The sequence below is a fragment of the Python bivittatus genome, unplaced genomic scaffold (genome assembly GCF_059951505.1).
Source record: "Python bivittatus isolate LINGU-HERP-01145 unplaced genomic scaffold, Pbiv_v1 ctg000480_np1212, whole genome shotgun sequence".
In the NCBI taxonomy this organism is placed as follows: Eukaryota; Metazoa; Chordata; class Lepidosauria; order Squamata; family Pythonidae; genus Python; species Python bivittatus.
In genome coordinates, this window is record NW_028277075.1 from 107,305,258 (window position 1) to 107,326,747 (window position 21,490).

The 21,490-nt window shown below is 34.9% G+C and overlaps 1 protein-coding gene across 2 annotated transcripts in view; it reads right to left on the reverse strand.

Moving 5' to 3' along the window:
- The window catches only part of TLK1 (tousled like kinase 1), a 53,832-nt gene extending 33,078 nt beyond the window's left edge, over positions 1–20,754 (reverse strand). Inside the window, exons 1-4 of one of the 2 annotated variants that reach the window (XM_088146724.1) lie at positions 20,616–20,754; positions 18,446–18,517; positions 14,980–15,055; positions 11,961–12,007 (exon numbers count right to left, since the gene is read on the reverse strand). In XM_088146724.1, the coding sequence (XP_088002850.1) occupies positions 11,961–12,007; positions 14,980–15,055; positions 18,446–18,517; positions 20,616–20,729 (309 nt within the window). In that variant the 5' untranslated portion in view covers positions 20,730–20,754. Of the gene's footprint in view, positions 1–5,336; positions 11,916–11,960; positions 12,008–14,979; positions 15,056–18,445; positions 18,518–20,615 lie in introns of those variants that run through there. The other variant, XM_025170363.2, reaches the window with a different exon arrangement.
- Between the last annotated feature and the right edge of the window lie 736 nt (positions 20,755–21,490).

Here is a 21,490-nt window from a genome sequence, read left to right on the forward strand (position 1 = left end):
TCGCAATATAACAGACAACATAAAGTGCAATATACTGGAGATAACCAGAAACAAGATAAATGAAGAACAAATTATATATTGACATAAAAATATACGCAAACAGATCCCACAAGGGGTTCCAACCACCTTAGCCCAGGGCCTGGGAGAACAGCCAGATCTTTAAGGCCCTCTGGAACACCATCAGTTCCAGTTCTTGAATCATGTAACAGCTGTTAAATAGTACATAGGAGAAAGTGACCATACCCCTATATATAAACTGAAACAATTGCCTCAGGTTTATACACACAGAACTAAAACGGAAGAAATTGCCACAGGTCAATAACTCTATAATGCATAAGGTTGAAGTAGAACAGTTTTTCCCCCAAGTTCTCCAGGGGGACTATACAAATATGGGATTGTATATTTGTAGCTTTTTCATAAATAGTCCTGTTAGAAAACTTAATTTAAATATTTAGAATACTTTATCTCATATTTATAGTTTCAAATAATAGTCTAAGTGGCTTGTTAAACCTTTCAGTGGCTTAACTTTATCACTGCTAGCACATCTGAGCTATCAAATGAACCCCCTTTTAGCTCTATGTGAGTCTTCAACTCATGTATATTGAAAGGGCATCAGCAGCACAAATCAAAAACTGTGTGGTTAAAAAACTGAACACAAACTTGCCTTTATGAAACTGGATATAGCTCAAGAGAACCTCATTAAGCTTAATATTAGATGTCCCAGTTAAATTTTCTTTAACACTAGTGGGTAAATCAACATTCATAGTTTTAAACTAATTTCTGCTATCAAGTACTATCTAGATATAGCAACACACAATGAAAACCAAGCTGAACTTTAATTACCAGTAATATCATTCTACAGGAAGAATAGCATCCATCAGCGGAAATGCATTCCTTGTGCATCCCCAGATCTGTACTAGAATGTTAGGAAACCTTTCAAGGTACATACAGAGGAAGGGGGGGAAGTGGGGGAAAAGATTAAAGGAAAATCACATAGTGCAAGGGGAAGTTTGGTTATGTACTGTTGGATTCAGCCCAATACTGCTATCTATCAGTGACTGAATGGAAAAATGAGCTATAAATTTTTAATCACACACCTCTCTTAATGTGGGCACAGGAAGTCAACAGGAACATTTAGCTATGCTAATACTTTTTGCCAAATTATTTGTGTATTAGTCTTGGTGAAGCTGGGGATTTCTAATTAATTTCATGCAAATAGCTGTGTTAATTTAGCCAGCTTCTCCACCAATCATTCACAGGTTGGCTGCCTAGTATGATCTCAGAATTTTTACAGCATCATTCAAAGCCTAGGGTAAACAGAGCTGGTTCAATGCAAATTAAGTTCTATCCCTCTGGAAAATGTTATGCCATAGTTAAGTCAAAGAACCAATTCAGAGGTAAGAGAAACCAAGATTTTATCATCAGGAGCCATAACATTCTCAGGTGAGAAAAAAAAAATAATGCAACTTAATCCCTAAATTGCTATAAGGACCTAATTTATACAGGATAAGGAACTGCAAGAAAATACCAACTACAGTATAGGGAGGGAGAACATGAAGTGAAAGGGAAAGCACTAATGATCTCCAGGTACAATACATAAGCCCTTAAACTGTTATTCTAGCATGACATCTAAACCAAGTCAAAGAAACTCATATAGGGTCATAGAATCCTTGGTTACTGTTTGTACACTGGGATGACTGAAGGAAAAAGAAGGCAAAACTAATAATAATAAACAAGTTTCAGTCGTTTGCTTCCATGTTTCTTGTTTTCTGCAGGGACCAAGACACATATCAGCAAACAAACTGATTGGATGTAGCACATATCTGCCAGAAAATTATATTACAATGCTTACTTAATATATTATTATTATATTTATATATTATGTATTATTATTATACTGATTTAAAAGTAGATGACTACTATAGCAATAGTAACAATTTAAGATTGAAATCTGAAATGTTTTATGTGTTCCAAGGGGACTAAGGGGGCCTTGAAATACATATCTGTTATTCTAACCCTATCATCCATTGTACTATCCTATTTTCCAAATATTTCAATGCAGAAAAGATTACCTCTAATTAATATAAGTGGTGAAATGAAGATAGGCAAGTTTGTTATCTTTTCCAAGTCTCCACAGTTGACTTAAAAGTGGAGCGGAAGTAGAACTGGTAGTCTTTTTAATAAGAGCAGCTTAAAACACCAAACCTTTAATCCTCCTTTTGAAATTTGCCATTCAGACCAAAACAAACCACAAGCCAAGTTCTAAATTGGCTACAATTCCCACAATACCTCTCAACTGTAGAGTTTAATAATACAATTTGACATTAGGATTACCCAATCCACCCTCATGTTTTAGTATACATTATGTTGTAAGAAAGTCTTGGTTTTTAGCTTGCCTGTGTGAAAGCCAAAAATAATTTTGCAATTTTGGATTGTGAATGAAGATAAATTAATTGAAAGACCCTGAAATAATTATTTGTGCTAAAGGCTCCATTGCTAATATAAACCATAATGGAACCCAATCAATTATATGCTTAATTAGTCATTAAACTGTACCAAGCAGATACACTGGAATGGGGGGAATATGTAAGTTGTTATTTAAACTCAAAGACTGTGACTCTAGGCAGCTTCAAAAAAACAAAAACAAAAACCAACAAAAAACCAAGGTAAACAATATAAAACAATAAACAGTCCTTAACTGGCAATCAGGAACTTACAATTATTATCTTCCAACAATAATCCAATCACACTGACTCCAATGCACAAGGAAAAGCCAGGCTTAAAGTGCCTTTCAAGTCAGAAGACTTGGGACCAATCGTATGTTGGAGGAGACCAGGTGCCTCAACAAAAAGGACATGCCTCTTAGGTCCTAACAGATGATAGTGTTTTAAGGAAAGGAACTAAAGAACGGTCACTCTGTTGGAGTGTGTGGGACAGATACCATTAAGAAGCAGTCCTGCAAGTAAGCTGGTCCTTTGACATGTCTAGAGATATACGACTGAGTATCATCAGTGTCCTGATGATACTGCAGTTCATGCTGACAGTTGACAGTTGACCAATTCATGCCAATAGTTGACCAATTTTGTTATGGCCATTTGAGAGATCTAGTTGCACTGCTAAGTTTGTAAGATATACTTCATACTACTGAAGAAAGACCCCACTAAGTGGTTTAAAAAAATATAAGGAGAGTTTTATTCTAATCTTTCTGCACTGCTAATTACAATAGGATCATTTCCCTTGTAATTAAGATGCAGTGTGGAATTCATCAAGATCTCCCTTCTCTCCTTTAATATTTAATTTGCTGCGGAACCTTCGGCATGCTTAGTAAGACATTTGGGTAATATTCAGGGTATTTGGTTAGCAGGAATTGAACATAAATTTACTTACTTTATTTACGCAATTTATATGGCTGCCCAACTCATGGTGACTCCGCGCAGTTTATAGGAATAAAAATCCCAAATACAAAACCCACTACACTCACCCCACTCCCTGGCAACAACAACACATTTACACTAGCAAATCGACCTTGGATTCCCAGGCCTGCTGGCAAAACCATGTCTTCAGGGCATTGTAGAAGAACATCAAGGTGAGGGCCAGTCTTATCTCTGTGGAGACGATGTTCCACAGGGAGGGAGCCGCCATGGAGAAGGTCCTTCTTCCTGGTTCCACTAGATGGACCTCCTTAATAGGGAGGACTGGTAACATACCCCGTCTCCCCAATCTGGTGGGTCAGGCAGATGAAACTGGGAAAAGGCGGTCCTTCAAATAACCTGGCCCCAAGCCATGTAGGGCTTTAAAGGTGATAACCAGCACCTTGAATTGGACAGGGAAGCAAATCAGCACCCAACACAGCTCCTGAAAGAAAAGTGACACATGTGCAAATCTAGGCTTGCACAAAACTGAAGCTTCTGGATACTTTTCAAGGGCAGCCCCATGTAGAGCACATTACAGTAGTCAACACAGGAGGTGACTAGGGCGTGGGTGAGTGTGAGCAGGGCCTGTTGGTCCAGGAAAGGGCGTAACTGGTGCATAACCTGCAGTTGCGCAAAGGCCCTCCTGGCCACAACTGCCACCTGCTGAAGCAGGAATTGCAAGTCCAGGAGAACCCCCAGATTACACACCAGGTCCATCTGGGGCAGTGCAACCCAATCCAAGATCAAAGATGGCAATTCTCCATGGACCAAAGAACCCCAAACCCAGAGACATTCTGTCTTGCCAGGGTTCAGTTTCAACCTGTTGTTCCCCATCCAGAGTTTAACAGCCTTCAGGCCCTGTGAGAGGGAGGCTATGACATCGCTTAACTTCCCATGGGCTGAGATATACAGCTAAGTATCATCAGCATACTGATATCTCACCCCATGGCGATGGATGATCTCACTCATGTAGATGTTAAACGGAAGTGGAGAAAGTACCAAACCCTGCGGAACCCCACAAAACAGAGGCCGAGGGCCAGACCTCTTGCTCCCTATCAACACTGACTGGGAACAGCCACTGAGTAAGGAAGTGAACCAGGACAACATAGTGCCCCCCATTCCCAACCCCCAAAGCCACTCCAGAAGGATACCATGGTTGATAGTATCAAAGACTGCTGAGAGGTCAAGTAGAGCAAGGATGGAAGCACTATCCCCATCTCACTCCCGCCAGAGGTCATCAAAAAGTGCGACCAATGCCATTTCCATCCCATATCCATCCCTGAACCCCAACTGAAACAGGTCCAGATAATCAGTTTCATCCAAGAACCTCTGGAGCTGCAGTGCAACCACCTTCTCAACAACCTTCCCCAAAAAGGGAAGACTGGAGACACGACAAAAATTATCCAATAGGGTGGGATCTAGCGATGGTCTCTTATGAAGAGGGTGGACTACAGCCTCCTTAAAAGGTTGGGGCACCATCCCCTTCCCCAGAAAAGTATTAATCACCACCAGAACCCACCCACGTCACATCTGGGGAGGCTTTCACCAGCCAGGAAGGGCACGAGTATAAAACACAAGGTGGTTGCACTCATACTCCCTAGGATCCTGTCCACTTCCCTGAGAGCAACAGGATCAACTGTTCCCAGAAAACTTGGCAAGAGCCTGCCCCAGGCACCTCCACTAGACCAACAGCCACACCGACATCTAACTGGGAACGAATCTGAGCGACTTTGTCTTCTAGAAAATCAGCAAATGCCTCAGCGCACCCTGCAGGTAGACCTCTGTATCCTCCTTCCCCAGAAGGAAACGAGTCACCTTAAAGAGGGTCAATGGGTAATTATCTGCAGACGCAATTAGTGTGGAGGAGTATTTACGCTTTGCCACCCAAATTGCCACAAAGTAGGCTTTAATAGCAGCTCTTACCCGTGTTTAGTCGAGTTCATTCTTTGTCTTCCGCCAGCAGTGCTCTAGATATCTCTTAATCCATTTCATCCCTCTCAATTCTTCCGTATACCATGGGGGGCGATGAGGTCCACAGGTTGGGAAAGGTCACGTGGGGGCCCCTGTCACCTTCCTATTCCAGGCGGCAACTAGAGACTCGGCAGGACTACGCAGATCTTCAGTAATAACCCCTAGCTCCTTCTGAAACCTATCTGGGTCCATCAGTTGCTGGGAGCAGACCGATCGTTGCTTATGTCAATGATCTCTTGGCCCTTTTTAATAACTATCAAAGTTCTTAACACAATTTTATAGTAATTTTATTAAAAATTACAATTAAAAAAGATAAAAAACTAATACAAACTAAAAAAAGAAAAGAAAAAATAGTGCAGAAAAGAAAAAAAATAGAATGAAAAATAGAAAAGAAAGAAAGAAATATAGTAAAGAAAAAGAAAAAAATATGAAGAAATGACTTGCCCCTTCATCACAAGTATAAATAATTTTAATAATTTATCTCCTTTTCTTAAAATACAACAAATAATCTCTTCTTCCCATAACACGTCTCTTATCTATAAATAAATCCTTAAAGCCTCCTCGCTCAGTCCTGATTAGCAAAAGTCCATTAAGGGATACCAGAGATAACATATCTATCTTAACCTTGATCAGATAAATCAACTTTATATTCCTTCTTTTTACTTTTAACGATCTTGATCTTTAGTCTCTTCAAATAATGTCCTAGAACTTGATTTCTTTTTGTTTTTTCTTTGTCCCTTCTCACAAAATTCTTCAAAGCTTTAACAAATCTCTTATAAATCCAATATAGGAAAGTTATCCAGGTCACTCTTTTTATTTGTTATCTGTATATCCCTTTTAATTATTAAGACATCAGTTGGTTTCATTTGTATATCCAGTGTAGCATCTTTTTCCATATCATTCTTGTAGCCTGTCATTTTAAAATCCACTTTCGACTCAGTCTGTCTTGTCCAGTAAAACTTGTTCCTTTTCCATAACATCTTTTAAACACAATCTATCTATAGAGGCAGACATTCTTAAAATTAACTTCTGAGTCCATTGTTCAAAAACATCCTTCAATATGTCCATTGTTAAAATATTTTGCTGCATTCTGTATAGTAAATCAAATTTAAGTGTTCTTCTTCTTTAATTATAATCTTTAGTTCCTTCTGGTTCCCTCTAGTGTCCAACCTTCAAGTCCAACCTTCGTCCTATCTTTTTTTTTTTTTTAAAGACTATTCAAAACAAAAGCATTTTCCCATAGGAAGGATTCTTATAACTAATTCCAAAATCTTATTTCAAATCCATCTGCACCATCAGTTCATTTGTAACTTTCCAGAAGCAAAGTTCTAATCATCCTTTCACTGTTTATTCCAAAGAATTTTTTTTTAAGTCCTTAAACTTGTATTTAAAACTTCTTTCACTAAGGACTGAAGGAAACTCACCCAGTGCTGTAAAACCTGTTGAGCCAAAGGTTCCTTATAGCTGAAAAGCAGTTAACAAGCAATTTCCAAAAGTGATTAGGAAAGGAAGTATGCAAACACAGTGTCCTTTTGAAGGCGCCAACCATGGGTTGAGCAAAAAGATGGCTTTCCCTCGTCTCCCAGAGCTCTAAATCTGCTGGAGACTGCTTTCTTGCAACTGCTCCTCTCAAGGAGCAAGTGTCTGGAGCACTTGTGGGCAATCTCAAGTCCTCTCCTTGTCTGGAGAGGAATTACGAAGAGCCGGTCTACTCACTGGCTCTTCATTCCACCACAATTGTCAGCTCCACTTTTAGCGGAGCCATCTTCAGTTCTCCATTTCCTCCCCAGAAGTCCATATTTGTGAAAATATACAGCAACAGAGTTAAATACATGGTATATACAATAAACTGGAACAATCCTAATACCAACAAATTTGGTAAACACCTTATGGAAATATATAAAATCTGGGTTTTGGTTTTGTTAAATACCTGTAAATATTCCAGGGAAAATACCTTGTTTGGTAAATATGCATATCTCAAGCTGAATAACACAAATAAATGGAGATATTAAAGGGGTTAGTGTCATGTTTGTGTGGGGAAAATATACAGAAAATGAATATGGCTTCAAAACTGAATACATATTGAGAGTGATGGCCATGTTGATTTCATATAGATAAGTTAAACAAATCCCTAAATTAATTGTTGTTGTTTTTTTATCATCAAATGGACAAACACCAAGGACTTATCTTTTAAGGCTATAAGCTTCATATGATAATGAGGCTTTTTCCTCCTGACTTTAAAATATATCACTGAATATATTTGTTAATTACAATAATAAAATGCAGTGAAAATTATACTGAATATATATAGTTCTAGGTCCTGCAAAGTTATTATTTGGCACCCCTGAAGACCTTAGTTCCATATGGTATAGGCATTCTATGACATTTCCAGCATTTAAAGTGGTTACATATAACTGAGCAATAAATTAACATTTCCCATGAGAAACTGACACTTTGGAGAGAGATACTGTACTAAAGGACAATGTGCCTATATAAAAAAACATTTTATCAATATTACTCTAATCTGTATAAAGGACTTGATACCCCCTTGGAGAAAACAGATGAATATCTTAGAAAACAAAATTTACTGAGGATTACAGACAAAGACAAATTATGAATGGACCTATAATGATAAGGGAAATCTCAGAAGCAATTAAAAAGAGTAAACCAGGAAAGATGCCTAGACCAGATGGACTATTGAGTTTGTATTATAAGTATTTTGAGGATGAACTTTTACAACCATTAAAAGTACAATGAATTTTATTCTTCAGGGAGGAAGGATACCAGAGACTTGGAAAGAGACCAATATAACATCAATAACAAAAAGGGACAATTTTTGACTTCAATAAGAAATTACAGACCAATATCATTATTGAATAATGACTATAAGTTGTTTACAATGATGTTAGCTGAAAGATTGAAAATAATTTTATTCATGAGGATCAGTGTGAGTTTTTTACCTAAAAGACAGCTGAAAGATAATGTGAGAACTGTGTTGCATATTTTGGAACAACATAATGAAAAACAAGCCACACTGATCTTTTTAGATGCAGAGAAGGCTTTTGACAATTTGAACTGGATTTTTTTAAGGTTTTGGAAGATATGAATTTTGGGGAGAATTTTATAAAATGGGTGAAATCGATTTATACTTCACAGATAGCACAAATAATCATTAATGCAGATTTAACTAAATCATGTGAGATACAAAAAGGAACAAGACAAGGTTGCCCACTGTCTCCTCTTTTATTTTAGTTCTTGAAATATTAAATAGAGATATAAAGAAGATTTGAGAATCACAGATGAAAAGATTAAAAAAGAGTCATACAAGTTAAGAGCTTTCGTGGATGACTTGGTTTTGAATTGAACTTTAATTAGTAAATTAAGAGAATTTGGGGCATTAACAGGCTTTAAGATTAATAAACAGACATTAACAAAAAATATGAAGCTACAAGACCAAACACAACTGATGAATAAGATGGGTTTCAAGATTGAAAAGAAGGTAAAATATTTGGGTATAATTATGACAAATATGAACTGTATGTTATTTCAAAATAATTATGTTAAGACATGGAATGAAATTAAAAAAGATATGTCAAGATGGGACACAGTACAATTGCCACTGTTGGGAAGAATTTCTGTGATTAAGATGAATGTTTTACCCAGAATGCTATTTTTGTTTCAGAGAATATCTGTTTTGATAACTGATGTACCATTTAAACAATGGCAGAAGAATATATCTAAATTTGTATGGCAAAGGGAAAAAAACACAAGTTAAATATAAGGTACTACTAGATGCAAAGGAAAGAGGATTGGACTTACCAGATTTGAAACTATATTTTGCTCCTTGCTGTTTAGTTTGGATGAAAGAGTGGGTGTTGTTAAGAAATAAAAGGTTATTAGATTTAGAAGGTCATGATTTGAGATTTGGGTGGCATGGTTATCTGTGGTATGATAAAGCTAAGGTGAATTTAGACTTTAAAAATCATTATTTTAGGTGGGCTATTCCTAGCATATGGAATAAATATAAGCTCAGATTTTGCCTGAAAACACCTTTATGGCTTTTAGCGCAAGCAGCATTTTATAGACTAAAAATGATAAACAAACATAAATAGTCAACCTAACGAGATGTACTAGAATTTTCTCAAGGGGATTGTAAAATGAAATAAAGAGATTTGATAACGGAAGTATATTCTTGTCAATGGTTTTCTTATATACAATTAACAGAAAGGTTTTAAGTGGATAAAAGATTTTATAGTTTTGAACAAAGTAAGACTGAGTTTGAAATAGAATTAAGTACTAATAATGAACATGTTATTGGTAAAATGTATAAACTTTTGCTGAAACATGAGACAGAAGAAGAAGAAGTGAAAGAATGCATGATAACATGGGCTAAACATTTTGACTATAATATACAAATGGACCAATGGGAAAATATGTGGTTGAAAGGACTGAAATTTACATTATGCTCTAGCCTTAAAGAGAATTTTTACAAAATGATGTATCGTTGGTATCTGTCACCAGGGAAATTGTCTAGAATGTATAAAAGTACTTCGAATCTTTCTGGAAATGTGAACAACATGAAGGGACATTTTATCATGTTTGCTGGACATGTAAAAAAGCCAAAAAATTTTGGATACAGATATATGCATTAATTCAGAAGACTTTAAAGGTTAAAATACAACTGAAACCAGAGACTTTTCTTTTGGGACTAATGGACAAGCTATTAGAAAAAAGTCATGGAACTTTGTTTTTATATATGACAACTGCAGCAAGACTATTATATGCTCAAAATTGGAAAGGTTTGACACTACCTACTGTAGAGGATTGGTTGGTGAAGATGATGGAACTTGTGGAGATGGCTAAATTATCGTCTTTGATCAGAGAAAAAAACGATTATCTACATTTATGGTTGACTGGAAAACTCATAGACTTTTTGCATGAAACAGAAAAAAATGTACTTATGATTTGTAGTTTTGATTAGAAAAAAATTGATAATAGAAAAAAGTGAACTTTTTTTGTAATGATAGAGTAAGAGATAATTTTGCAATTGTACTTATATTTATTTATCATATTTATACAGCTGTATTTATTTGCTGCAAAGGAAATCAGAAGCTTCTTCTATTTTTTCTTTTTTACTCTTTTTTCTGCACTTTTGCCCTTTCTCTCTTCTTTCTTCTTTACTGTTTCTACTCTTTAGTAGTTTGTTTTTTATGTGCTTTGTAAAACTTTTAATAAAAAATTATTTTTAAAAATTGACACTTTGAAATAACCTTTATTTAAAAGTGACAGAAAAAAAATATTTTGGGGGGAACTATAGGTGGAATATGGGATAGTTAGTTTTAAAACAATTGAAATAATTTATTACTAACATTTTTTTAAAATCATAAAAATAAATTTGGGAAATATATTCCAAAAAACTGTTTTACTGTCCTTTCCATGTTGGAGAACTTTGAAGTACTTTAGTGTATATGCTTTGTCATCTCCTTTGGCTGTTCCTTTCTGTTTAGCTGAACCAAGATTTTTGGGGAGCAAATTAAGTTTTAAAGACATTAATGTGTTGTTAAACCATAAGCCTTAAATCTGGAATCTAACCACTTCTGAAGACCTTTCCCTGGATTGTGCCTGGATACTTCAGGTTTTTTTTTCTTCTCAACAAAATTTCCATTTTATCAAAGCTTACTAAATTTGGAAAAATAATTTTAGATACAGATACACCAACTGAAGAGTTAACATGATCTGGAGCAAAAAATCTTGCCATTAACAGGATTAAAAAGAATTTTGGAAAAAGATCTGGAAACTGGTATTGCTGAAAGGGACTGGTGTAGGACTTATGTTTACAAATCTGTATTTTCATCCTCTGCTTAAATTAGAGAAAACTGTATTAAAATAATTTACGGACAATACACAATTCTAGTGAAAATGACATATAATTAAAAATAATTTATGCTTTGCTGGAATAAATGCAATGAAAAAGGCCCATATTTTCATCTATGGAAGATGCACTCATTGATCAGATATTTGGCTAGAAATATTAATTAAAAATAATTTTTAAAAATCTAGAGATTGGGTGATTTATGTGTTGGCAGCAGCAAGAATGGTGATAACCAATAATTGAAAGCATGAAATTTTACCCTTAAATGAGTGGTATAAGAAGCTTTGATATATAACAATAGCAGAGAGCACAATCTAAACCACATGCCTTCTTTGCAATATGACAAGATTTAGTATCCTTCATTAACCAAGAAACTATAGTAAACAATACTGTGCTTGCTATACTCTGATATGGAACAATATATGTTACTAATAAAGAGCCAGAAGGCAATGGTTTGAAAGCCAGCAGACAATGGTTTGGACTGGTAATATTTATAATAATAAGTATAATTTTGTAATATAGACAGTTACGGTACATGAATATTTATATGTGCTATGAAGCCATGTTATGTTTTTAAAACTTTTTAAAAAATAGATACTAGTCAATTTTCCTATCAAATGAAGCACATTTTAATGTATGAATACTTTTTGTCAAAATAAAAATAAAAATCATATCAAAGTAATTTATATCAAAATTGAACTTACCTCAAAATAGTCACTAATTTTGTGTCCACGTGCCCCAATGCTTTTCCCTGAAACAAAATCAAGATTAACAAAAAGACAGTGGGAAAATTTTAAAAACCATAAACAATGTAGCTTATATTTCCTAAGATTTTCCTTACAGCATATTCCTTTTAACTTGGCAGGTATTTAAATAAAATTTCCCTAAGCATGCCTACTTGAGAAAGGGAAGTATGAGGAACAATCTAGTTTTGCCAGATTTATTCTTACAACTGCCTTAAGTCTTATAATGAAGTTTAGCTGAAGTTTTAAGATAGCACCAATTAGTTTGCTGCAGAAAACAAAACTGCAATTCTTGACTAACAGATTTATAATAGCATGAATTTTTATATGGAGTAGCTTACTACTTCTGTATGGCTGGCCAACCATGTTCTTATTCTAATAATTGTAATTAACTTCTATTGTACATACTACCTTTCCAAACTCTAAATATACTTAGAAGAATCAATTTAGGGAGCAAAGAAAATGTCAGCAGTTGTATTAACATTTTAACTTTTGAGGAAACTAGCAGCATGAAAGCAACAGATTAGTTATTTATTAGTTATGGTTCTTACAAAACTAAAGCACTGTAATTTTTATTTCTATCAAATGTTATGATCTGCTTGAACCTGAGAGCTCACAGCAAGACCTTAACAAACTCCTCCAAAGCAAAACTTATAGACCAGTAACTAGCATTCAATCCTGACTTAGATGTTCAACTGGTTATTTGTTGTGACTATTTGCTGACAGTTCCTCCGAGGTTAAACATTACGAGATTCCACTAACATTTCAGGCCTGGCTCTGGAAACAAAACTGCACTGGTTACTCTAAGGGACAATCTTTGCCAGGAGACAGACAGGGAGAGAATTGCTTTATTATTTCTTTTGAAAATAATGGTGGTCTCTAATAGCATCAATATGGTATTATTCTGGACAGGTTAGCAGAACTGTAGTTCAACAGTTCTGTTCTAATGTGGACAGCTGACTCCAGAAACTAGTGCAGAATGGTGAAGCCTTGTGTTGGGTTCCACAGGATTTATTTTAGTTCCCACACTATTCAACATTACATGAAGCGGTATGGTAAGGATATCTGAAAATAAATTATTCTGGAAACCCAGAATGGGATGTTATCAGTATGAGGGTATTCCAGCTCATCAAATCCAAATGAGGTAATAAGTAGATTGGATCAGTGCCCAGGCAGGAGTGCTGACCAATAATTCAAAACTCAATCAAGACAAGATGCTTGTGTTGTTTAGGAGTTATTGGTGAATGGGCTTATTGTATTTCGGAGAGGTTCGATTAAATAGAACAGGTTTGCAATAAGGCGTTTTTTGAATGGGTCTGGCATTGCCCATTCATAGTTTCTGAAGCTTAACCCAATGTACAAACTGCAAATCTATCCTGATAGAAATAACTCTGCTGCATTTACTTATAGACTGATAAACTCACACCTGAGTTGTCACAACATGTTATATCTACAGCTATTTCTGAAAATGTTCCAGAAATATCTGCTGGTTGACAATAATTCAGTAAGATTTTTAACTTGGACTGCTCCATAGGATCACAGTATGACAGTAGTTCATCAGTTGCATTGGCTTTCAATCCAATATGATGTTCTAGTCTTAAACTTTAAAATTCTAAATCATTTGGCAACAGGTTATCTGAAAATTCTCAATTTTTCACATACATCTTTCTGGATTTAAATTAACATTTTAAACTCTTATTCTGGGTAAACATGGCAAATGATGTGATGGGAGGGTACTGAGAAGTTGACCATTTATTATTACAGGATATCTTTCCCATACCGGATTGCATACCACATATGTTACAATCTACTATTTATTTTTTTTAGAACTTTTAATCTTCAAAGATATTTCAGTTTCAAGTTCTGTAAAACTGTTGATATCACTATGATTTTGCTCTCAGCTAGTTAACTATCTTCTTTTTGGTGTTATGTTACATTAGAATTATTTATTTATATGGCTTATTTATTTATATATCTGATCTTCAATTTAGTTTTTGGCAGTTTAAAATTATAGCAACTAAGCCACAAACATTTTCTTAAAGCTAATTTGTAGACAGCACTGAAACTTCAAATTTGTTATGAAAACTTGTTCTCTTTCAGATGGTGAAAAGCATGCAGCTGCATTGTTATGGTTACAAATACATTTTAAGCCTTGTGCTATATTTAAATACACAAGTTGGTTTTGAAAAAATTGGTAAGTATGAGCAGTCACATTTCATCTAAAACATCACATTTCCCAAAGTGCATATTATGAACTAAATTAACAATGAAGCAACCAGATAGAATTTCTGAAATTTTGAAATTTTGTATTTGTACAAAATACTATTTACCAATTATAGAATTAAAAATGTCTAATCAAAATCCTCAACTTGAAAACATTTTCTTCTGATACTTCATGTGTTTTTGCTATTACAAAAGAATGAGACTGTGATTCTTTGTAGATGGCAATGAGCATGCCATAAATGCCTACTAAAAGAAGTATACCAAAACAACAAAAAACCCAACCATGCAGTCCATTCTCTTCCAAAAGGAGGTCAGTTAAAAGGCCTGAAATCCTATAAAGCTAGAACAATCTTCACTTAATGCCATCTTGAGAAGCTTTTTTCTTAAGTTAACATTTTATCATTCCACAAAATATTTAAAATATTTAAAGGAAAAATATGAACATAATGTTGATAATTTACCTGGGCAATCATAAAAGTAAAGAGCCATTCAAATGGTTTTGAAACCGTTCAAAGTACTGTTTGGATCAATAACATAATGACAACTCTGATAGACATCAATTCTTCTGTAAAATTAATTATGGGTTTTGTTTGTTTTGTTTTTGGCAACCCAGCTATGAAAGGTAGATGTGAATAATTAAAGGAACCATGAAACAAAAAGAGATGATGTGATTCACAACAATGCCAATATGGCATTTTGATCAGCTGACAACTTCCATTCATACTATCAAACTGATTCAATGCTGTATATATCATACCTTGACTGCTTTCACTCTGGTTTTCTGCTTTCCTTTTTCTACCCCTAGAAGACTCCAATTGTTTTTTCTCAGGAGTCTGCCAAAAAATTAAAAAATGTTTTTCAATAAATAAGAGCTAGCGACTAGTCTGCATGTATCTGTATCAAAAAGAAGCAAATTACGTATTTACCATATGTGAGCAATTACATAATTACCAAGATTATGTCATTGTATTGGCACACAGAATTTATCTTAGATATTTTAAATTAAACATAAAAGGCTTGTATAGAAATACTGAAAATATCCTTAAATATTGTCTCTAAACAAATACATCTATTCTGTTATAAGCAAAAGACATTAAGGGCTTTTACGCACAGCTCATTTAAAGTCCTTTCCATTTGTTATGGAATTATACATTTATTCTGACAAAAGAAAGAAAAATTGGAAACATGCTATATTGACAAAGAATGCAGCACCCACAATAGGGTATAAACTACATTAGTCGCTCTTGTCTACCAGCATATGGACTGCTGCATTTTGTACCAACTAAAGTTTCTGAATAGTCTTCAAGGGCAGCCCTAAGTAGACTGCACTGCAGAAAGCCAATCGCAAGGTAATAAGACTATGAATAACTGTCAATGAGGATTCCTGCTCTAAAAAGGGACATAACAGGAAGACCAGCTGGAGATAAGCAAAATGTCCCATAGCCACAGCCTCTACCTGGTGGTCCAATAGGAGCCGCGAATCCATGACAATTCTCAAGTTATAGACCTGGCCCTTTAAGAAGGAAGCATATTAACAATATCTCACCCTAAACTGATGGATAACCTATCTCAGCATTTCAACATAGCTATTTAAAAACATGGAGAAAAAAATGAAACTCTATAGTAGCCCATATAGGAGCAGCCAAGGCTTTGATCATTCATCAATCATTACTACTGTTTGAACTGCCCACTCAGGTAAGAGTGGAATCACTAGAAAATTATGCCAATGCCAACCCTTGCAGCTGATCCAGAAGGATATTATGATCTATGGCACTGAATGCCACTGAGACGTCTAACACCAAGACAACTGTACTCCCTTATTAAGAACTTGACAGAGGGCATTAACAAAAGTGAGCAATGCACCTTCCATCCCACATCCAGGTCTGAGATCTGAATGCAATAGGTTAGGGTAATCCATCTCATCTAGCACTCTTATATCTGTATTCCAACCACCTTTTGCAAAATCTTCCCTAAAAAGGGAAGATTCAAAACAAAGCATAAGTTGCCCAGCCTAGTCAGATCTATAGATAGTCTCTTCAGGCAGGAATGTGCCACCACATCTTTCAAGGCTATAATATCCCTCTCTTAAGGAGTCATTAATCATGACCCAGATCCAACCATTCCCTCAACTTTCACTACTTGACAGAGCCAGGTGGCAAGTTTCCAGCCCACAGGTCACTAAATTCATAGTTCAGCATGGAATCCCCCAGGATCTGCAGTCAAAGAGAGGGCACAGCTGGGTGTGTGTGTGTGTGTGTGTGTGTGAGAGAGATTTTATTTATTTATTTAAAAGTTTTATATGGCTGCCCATTTTATTCAATATGACCCTGGATGGCTAACAACAGCAACAACAGAAAAATAAAGCAAGAATCCCATAGAATTAAAACCATCACACTCAATCAAAGCACCATAGCACTCCTATGCTTGCAGAGAGTTATAGAGTTAAGGAAAATGATCTTGATGGAACTAAACTAGAACTATTACCTAGGCAAAAGGGCTAAAACATTTTTAAGTCCAGAGTTATCAGGTTCAGCCCAAGAACAACAGCGAGACAATCCAGAATCAGTTCGGCTCCTTTATTGGCTTACATCTAATAGACAGAATCTTGCCAGACTAATTCTAATCCCCAACAATAGCAACTATAACCATGATGCCCTTAGGGAGGGGCCAGTCTCCTTCTCTTGACTTTCCCCCACTCTGGCTGGGGGCTGAGGAGATGCTTTCCCTAGAACCTCTCCTCTCCACTCATGTCTTCCATCACAAGAATAAAGAGAAAACATTTGGAAGCAACTCAGGCAGATATATCCCTAATTCAATGGATTATAAGAAGGATGATAGGTAGAGAACAATCAGACTTGCAAGATTTTGTTATTATAGCCAATCTCAATAAAAGTAGTTTTAGCCTTCCAGCAGAGTTGATTTCTTGGTCTGATTAATCTGACCTGGGCTCAATTCCCATCCTGGCCCAGTGCATGGGGGAAGAACCAGGTTCAATGCCCTCACTGTCTCCACATTTTAGAGGTCAACAATTGTTCATGACAGAACTGTGTGCCATATTGTAGGAAAATCCCCAAGTGCCCACTGGAACATAGGAGTTGTTTAAAATAAATTTATGCTCTTCCAAGGCAAGTAGAACTGGTTCATTCTTCAAATGCAGCATTATCTACATTTAATATTCAAATAGTTTGAACAAAATTACAAGGCAACAGAAATTAATGTTCTTGCCATTTTCAAATTACTACTGTGGTTTGAATCCCAATGCTTCAACTGATAGAACTGTTTTTATTAGCTGAACTAGGAGAGAGAAGAGAGGGTAGTTGCCTCTTTTTCCTACAACCTCACAAGTACCATTAAAATCTATTCCTACAGGATTTGGGAATCTTTCAGAATAGATCTGGGGTTAAGAAGCAGGAGGAGGAGGAAAGTCTACCTGTGAGAAGCCTGATATTACCCTGCAATCTTAACATACGTAATCAATACCTAAATAAATTGGAACCATTTACTAAATAGACTGCTTAACCAGAGCATTTTTCAATATTTTCTAAATCTTGTTTTCAAAGTTTTAGAAATGTGAAAATTTCCTCATAGGTGATAGATTGAAAAGGTGTTAAATCACAACAGCAGAAATACTGATGTACAGAAAGATACTTCTTTTATTTACAATACTTAAAGATAAAAAATGTTATTAATTACCTTTAATCTAAAAATAAAACTTTCAGGTATTTGATCAGACTGGATTGTATCCATAACAGTACCCTGAATAATAAACCAGTAATCTTGTAAAACACATATATCCTTTTATTCATCCAATGGCCTAAAAAAAGCTTAAGGTACATAGTTTATTCACTTTATTCTCTCCTATATGATGTGCATATGTGTATGTGTATTCTTTCCTACATAACTATTATATTAAGAAAATTTGAATGGCTCATAATTTTATCCAAGCATATACTTTTACAGGATACTATGTAAAATTTTATTTGCTTAAAAAATAATCAGTTAATTCACAATGAAACAATACATTATTCAGAAATAATCCTCCTGTAAGTGCATCAATTCTGACAGGAAGTGCACCAGTTTTCTCCATGTCTTTAATGCAAATATTCTAATTATAACTGTACAGGAAACCCTCCTGTATGTGCCTATCTTTTACTGAGCCCAGTTATACAAATGACAGACTCATGTTAGAACTGGTCACTTAAATATTTTTAAGTATTCCATACCTCAGATTCTTTATCACTTAGAGATCCCAAGCTGCCAAAACTGTGGTTAGAACTCTCATTATTTGTTGAGGCCTAAAGAAATAAAAGCATCAAACGTATGAAATTGCTAATTATATACCAAATAATGCATTACTATTAGATTTCATGGTTTGAAAAATCACATATGTAGAAAGAGAGTTGTAGCAGTAACAATTGCAATTAATTATACAGGATTATGTGAAAAATGAGATTCTACATGTCAAATGTATTTACATTTACATTTTATACTACTTTTCATTAAAGAAGGAAAATCATTTACAATAATGATAATAGATGCAATGAAATATTGGTTAATAACAGTAAAACTAACAATTTAAAACCAACAATTAAAAACAAGGAAACAATTGGGGCAGCTGATACAATCACATTAAGATCTAGGTAAATAAAAACATTTTCAGTTTCTTGCGAAAAAACTCCACAATAAAGGCCAGCCTAATCTCACTAGAATTTTATCCAATAAATTGGGCAACAGTAAAGAGAATACCCTCTCCTCAGCAACCCATGGTTTGGTCAGCAGTGGAGTCTGCAACATGCCAAAATGGTGCAAAAATGAGGACACATGAAATAATGTTCTTGACAGAAATCCCACCCTTGATAGTCAAATATGTTTTGAGACTGATCACATGATTGCCAAGATATATAAAATATTATTACAATTAAAACTGAAAGATGTACAAACTAAAGATTATATGATCAAGTGGGTAAACAATTTTGGATATAACATTGAATGTGACCAATGGGAAAGGATGTGGACTAGGGGACTTAAATTTACATTGAGTTACAACCTGAAAGAAAACTTTTACAAAATGATGTATAGATGGTACATAGCCCCTAAACAAAAATGTTTAACAATACATCAAATATCTGTTGGAAATGTGGAAGGGAAATAGGTACATTCTATCACATGAGGTGGTCTTGCATGAAAGCTAAAAATTTTTGGACATTAATACACAATAGTATCCAAAAAATGTTGGCAATAGATATAGTTAAAAAACTGGAACTATATCTACTGGGTTTAATGGACAAAGTACTCGAAAAGAAACATGGAAAGCTCTTGCTGTATCTGATAACTGCAGCACAGATTATTTATGCTTCATGATGGAAGGAAGAAAATATCCCAACAATTGAAGAATGGACTATTAAGACAATGGACCTAGCTCAGATGGCTAAACTTATGGATCAGTTAAATGACAAGAATATGGATGATTATAAGAATGATTGGCGACCTTTTCTTAGATACATGGAATTAACACAAAAAATAACATTGTGTATATAAAATGTAGTCGTCAAATATCTAATTAAACATAAATATTTATCAGCACCAGTAAAGATGTGAAAATAATATATTTGTAGATACATTCACCGTTCAGACAGTTAGAAACCCCACTTTTAAAATGTTCTGTTTTCTTTTTTTCCCCTCTTTTCCTTTCTCCGTATTTTTCCTTCTTTACTATGTTTCTTCTTTTCTATGTATATATTGTTCTGTTATACTTTTACGTATATATTGTTCTATGTTAATGGTGTTTTGTATGTATTATGCAATGTCTTACACGTATTCATTTGTTATTATATTATACAACTTTATATTGTATTATATAAAGTCATATTATATATTAATAAACTTTAAAAATATTTGTTCGAAATCCCACCCTTGTATACTTGAAATCATACTTGGGTCAGACAAAAGTGTGGTATTGTGTCATGATGCTCAAATGATTTCACCATTTGCTCCCTTTGCTGCTGTCCTACAGAAATCAATGAAGGTCACCAATAACACACTTGTTCCCGTAGAGGAAGTATAAGTCTGGAAGTGCTTCCCATATCATTGTCATGCAGCTGATCCAGGATGCCATGGTTGATAGTATTAAAAGCTGCTTAAAAATTAAAAGAAATAATAGGGTCACAATCTTCTTTCCCTCTGCCACTAAAAGTGACTGACTGTTGCTCACTGTATCATTTTGCTTAATACACACAGAATTGCTCCTAAGTCCACCTATATGACAATAAGCCCTAATGAATTCAGTAGAAGTTGCTCCTGCACAATCATATGCAAGACTGTACATAATCCATATTCATCGAAACAAATAATCAGCTCTTTGAATTTATTTTGTATAGTCCACATTACTTTTACCTTTGCTCCGACACTACAGCTTCCCGTACTTCCAGTACTGCCACTCACAACTCCAGTAAATCTAGCCTCTAACAGTTCTTGCCTTCTTGGATCCAGGCTATGAAGCTCATCCATTGCACCTATAAAACATTTTTAATTTGTTATATAACTGCAAATGATTTTACATAACTATGAATAATCATACTATTTCCCCCAAAATTTAAATGAAATTTTGCATTAAGTAGTCCTCCTCCAGAAATACCTTTTTCCAATAAAAAGGTACCTGTGTTCAATGTACAACACAAAATTGAAGAAATGCAAACACATAATAAAGGATGCAAAGAAGTGGGAAGAAGGGAATTCATGGGGTTATTGCTAATAATATTAAACTCAGTAATTTAGAAATCTTCAAATATATCAGCAGACGGAAAACAGCTATGTAGGCAGTTGAACCAAGAAAGGCAAGACTGTAGAAAAAGTTAAATTATTTGTATTTGCCTTCTCTGCAGAAGATGTAGTTTTCTAGTCACACAACTGTGTTTTCATCAAAGAACTCTGAGGACTTGAGATAAAGTTTATGAATTCTAGAACTTACTGACAAATTGAAAACAAAATGGGTCCAGATGGAATCTATTTCATAGTTCTAAAAGAATTCAAACACAAAATTGCTGATCTAACAAATTTGTTCTAAATATGCTCTTGAGAACTAAAAAATGATTAATATGCCAATTTTTAAAAAGGAATCTAGGAAATTACAGGCTAGTTAGCTTAAAAATAGCCTTTTAATTGTGATTCACTGAGTGGTCCGCTATGCACTGACACATACAGTATACAAATCTGTGCATAGTTTAGAACACAGGTCTACAATTTGAGGCCCCACAAGTTAATGAACTTCC